General features: G+C 58.2%; 1 protein-coding gene across 1 annotated transcript; it reads left to right on the top strand.

Annotated features, from left to right (window-relative positions):
• The first annotated feature begins 330 nt into the window (after positions 1-330).
• On the top strand, positions 331-1,924 carry Gsc (goosecoid homeobox). The gene is made up of 3 exons (XM_005343512.2): positions 331-685; positions 1,189-1,448; positions 1,769-1,924. The coding sequence occupies exons 1-3, from the start codon at positions 331-333 to the stop codon at positions 1,922-1,924; spliced, it is 771 nt and encodes a 256-aa protein (XP_005343569.1).
• The last annotated feature ends 1,169 nt before the right edge of the window (positions 1,925-3,093 follow it).

The following is a 3,093-nucleotide window of genomic DNA, read 5'->3' as shown; positions in this document are numbered from 1 at the left end:
TCTGCATATTACCAGGAACTAAATCCAGGATGACGTCGACTCAGTATAAAACCAACAAGAGGTTGAGTCGGTCGGAGCTGCGTCCTACCCGCGGGCTGAGTTCAGCTAGGCAGCGGCGAGGGGAGGAGAGGGCGGGAGGAGGGAGCGCGGACGCAGGGGGCGGGGAGGGGCGCGAGTTGCGCGCTCGCCCGCGCTCTCTTTCGGTTTGCTTGCCCACGGGAGGAGAGAGTGGGACAACCCCCACCCCCCCACCCCAAACAACACCACTTGGAGACTTCTCCTTCTTCGGCGCGTCCCCGCCGCCCCCCGGTCCCGGCGCGGGGCTCGGGGATGCCCGCCAGCATGTTCAGCATCGACAACATCCTGGCCACCCGGCCGCGCTGCAAGGACGCGGTGCTCCCGGTGGCGCCCAGCGCCGCGGCTCCGGTGGTCTTCCCGGCTCTGCATGGGGACTCTCTTTATGGCGCGGGCGGTGGCACCTCTTCGGACTACGGGGCCTTCTACCCGCGTCCTGTGGCCCCTGGAGGCGCGGGCCTCCCGGCCACGGTCGGAGGCTCCCGACTAGGCTACAACAGCTACTTCTACGGGCAGCTGCACGTGCAGGCGGCGCCCGTGGGCCCTGCCTGCTGCGGGGCTGTGCCGCCTCTGGGCGCCCAGCAGTGTTCCTGCGTCCCGACACCCCCAGGTAGGGTCGCGATCGCGTGCAGGCCTTCACCACCGCGGTAGTAAGTGGCTGCAGGGACGTGGATGCACGGTGCTGCTCTGCTTGCTTTATTCACCTGGCACCAACTTTCTTCCTTTGCAAGCTTCCCCTATCTTTTATTTATTGCTACTACTATTATTATTATTGTTATTATTATTTCTTGGTCAATGGGTACGGGACTTTGCATATGTCTGAAGCAGACTTTAAGCTAGAGTTAAAGAAACGGAGCAACCTAAAGTCTCATGGCGATTCCCTGCGCGCACGGAAATTGAGGGCTGGGGAGACTAGATTCTAAAGTGCCTGGTTTGGCTTTGGATGTGTGCGGGCGCTCGCTCCTTTCACGTCCGATCATCCCTGGTCTCCTCGCCCCCCAAAACCTAGAGCCCCTTGTAGACCTATTCTATATTTAAGTGAGAGAGAGCAGTGCGATGGTTGGCGTATGGTGCAGAGAGAATGACTGACCGGCCTCCCTCCCTCTGTCGCAGGCTTCGAGGGCCCCGGCTCTGTGCTGGTGTCCCCGGTGCCACACCAGATGCTTCCCTACATGAACGTGGGCACGCTGTCGCGCACTGAGCTGCAGCTGCTCAACCAACTGCACTGTCGGCGGAAGCGGCGGCACCGCACCATCTTCACCGACGAGCAGCTCGAAGCCCTGGAGAACCTCTTCCAGGAGACGAAGTACCCAGACGTGGGCACTCGGGAGCAGTTGGCCCGGAAGGTGCACCTTCGGGAGGAGAAGGTGGAGGTAGGCAAAGGGCCTGCCTAGTGGTGGGTGAGAAGGTCTAGCGGTCCTTCCCTGTATGCGGGGTTTGCACAGTTCTTTGTGGGGCTGCAGCCACTCTAAGAGCATCACGGAGGCGGCGACCTGGAGGCTGCTGGAAGGCGCTTTAGGCCCAGGAAGTGGAGTGGGAATGCGGAATGTTGGTATTGGGCGCAGCGATTCCTTGCAATTTCACGTGGCCAGTCTGAGATTCCAGGCTGACCTCTGGCCACGCGGGGGTGGCTTGGCGTTGGTGGGAAGCGAACCTTTGCTCATCACTGTTTTGTTGCTCCCTTGCGCAACAGGTCTGGTTTAAGAACCGCCGAGCCAAATGGAGACGACAGAAGCGGTCCTCTTCGGAGGAGTCGGAAAACGCCGAGAAGTGGAACAAGGCGTCCTCGAAAGCCTCGCCCGAGAAGAGGGAAGAGGAAGGTAAAAGCGATTTGGACTCGGACAGCTGACGGCCGCGGGCCGGCCGTGGCGCTTGCCTGACGCAAGGACTTGCACAAACAGACGATGCTACTTGCACACGCCCTGCCTTGTGGGAGGGGGTCGAGAAAGCAACGAGGAGCTAGCTGTAAATAATGTACAGGCCCGGGACCGCCGGGGACGGGTGTGGGGGAACTGCAGCCCCGCCCGCCGTCTCGGGCTGCCTGCGTGAGCCCTGTTCCCCACCGTAGTATTTATAGTTAAGTTAACGGTGACAATACAATAAAGTGATGGCGATGTAGACCAGCCATGTTGTATTTCGTACCCTAGTGCCTCCCGTAGAGGCCTAGAAAAGAAATCGGTTTAGTTGCAACGTGGAAGACAATTTAAAACGCAGCGAAGTGGGGGCGGGAGGGTCGGAATTGGGTATAAGGGGTTTTCGGGAAGGGGTGCGGAGTGGCAAGCCCAGGTTTCTAAAGCTTCACCTCTTCCATCATTCATTCCTTCTTTGAAACTTCCTCAGCGTCCCCTCCCAACCACTCACTCGGGGACCTTCGCTTTCGAACACCGCTCCCACCTAAGGCCAACCACGAATCTAATTCCGGTGCAAAAAGGTAGTTGGGAAGAGGGTAGCTGCCCTGGGTGTTGGTGCTTTCTTTCTGGCTGTCACCTCCCCAGGGAGCTGTCCCCTCTTCCCTGTGAGCCCAGAACGTTTGTTCCTACTACAGACTTGGTGCTACACCTCACTGGATGGAGCGCCTCTTAGAGCTGTTGCTGGAGCGCCCGCAGCGGACTCACTTCCGAAGACCCTAGGTCCTCTGACTTTTCTAGCTACTCGCGGTAAAGGTTGGGGAGGACCCAGCGGGTCTTTCTATGTGGGCTTTGTAGAACTCCTTGTCGGAGGAGTACCTTGGAGACGGTTGACACGTCTTTCAGTGGGTACTATCTGCCTCTAAACCTCCCACACCTGAAGGAAAAGGGCACTGTTGAAGGAAGTAGTACTCCCAATCTACCGCACCGGTCTGAAATTTACATTTCTCTGGAGCAGGGAAGTAACTCTGCTTTAATATGTTAAACTCCTAATCGATTCTACTTTAAGTGTGTTTATCTAGGAGGAAGCCAAAGCCCCACTCCTTTAGCTGTGGAGCTGGGGGATTGGCACTTTCTCGCTCTCCCCCTTGGCCATTTTGGATGTGTCGAG

Source organism: Microtus ochrogaster, chromosome 1, assembly GCF_000317375.1.
Source record: "Microtus ochrogaster isolate Prairie Vole_2 chromosome 1, MicOch1.0, whole genome shotgun sequence".
In the NCBI taxonomy this organism is placed as follows: Eukaryota; Metazoa; Chordata; class Mammalia; order Rodentia; family Cricetidae; genus Microtus; species Microtus ochrogaster.
This window is presented reverse-complemented; position numbering and strand designations above follow the sequence as displayed.

Coding starts and splice junctions, on each gene's coding strand:
- Gsc (XM_005343512.2), top strand. CDS start 331: ATGCCCGCCAGCATGTTCAGCATCGACAACATCCTGGCCACCCGGCCG. Junction 686..1,188: donor CTGCGTCCCGACACCCCCAG/GTAGGGTCGCGA, acceptor CCTCTGTCGCAG/GCTTCGAGGGCCCCGGCTCT. Junction 1,449..1,768: donor TTCGGGAGGAGAAGGTGGAG/GTAGGCAAAGGG, acceptor CTTGCGCAACAG/GTCTGGTTTAAGAACCGCCG.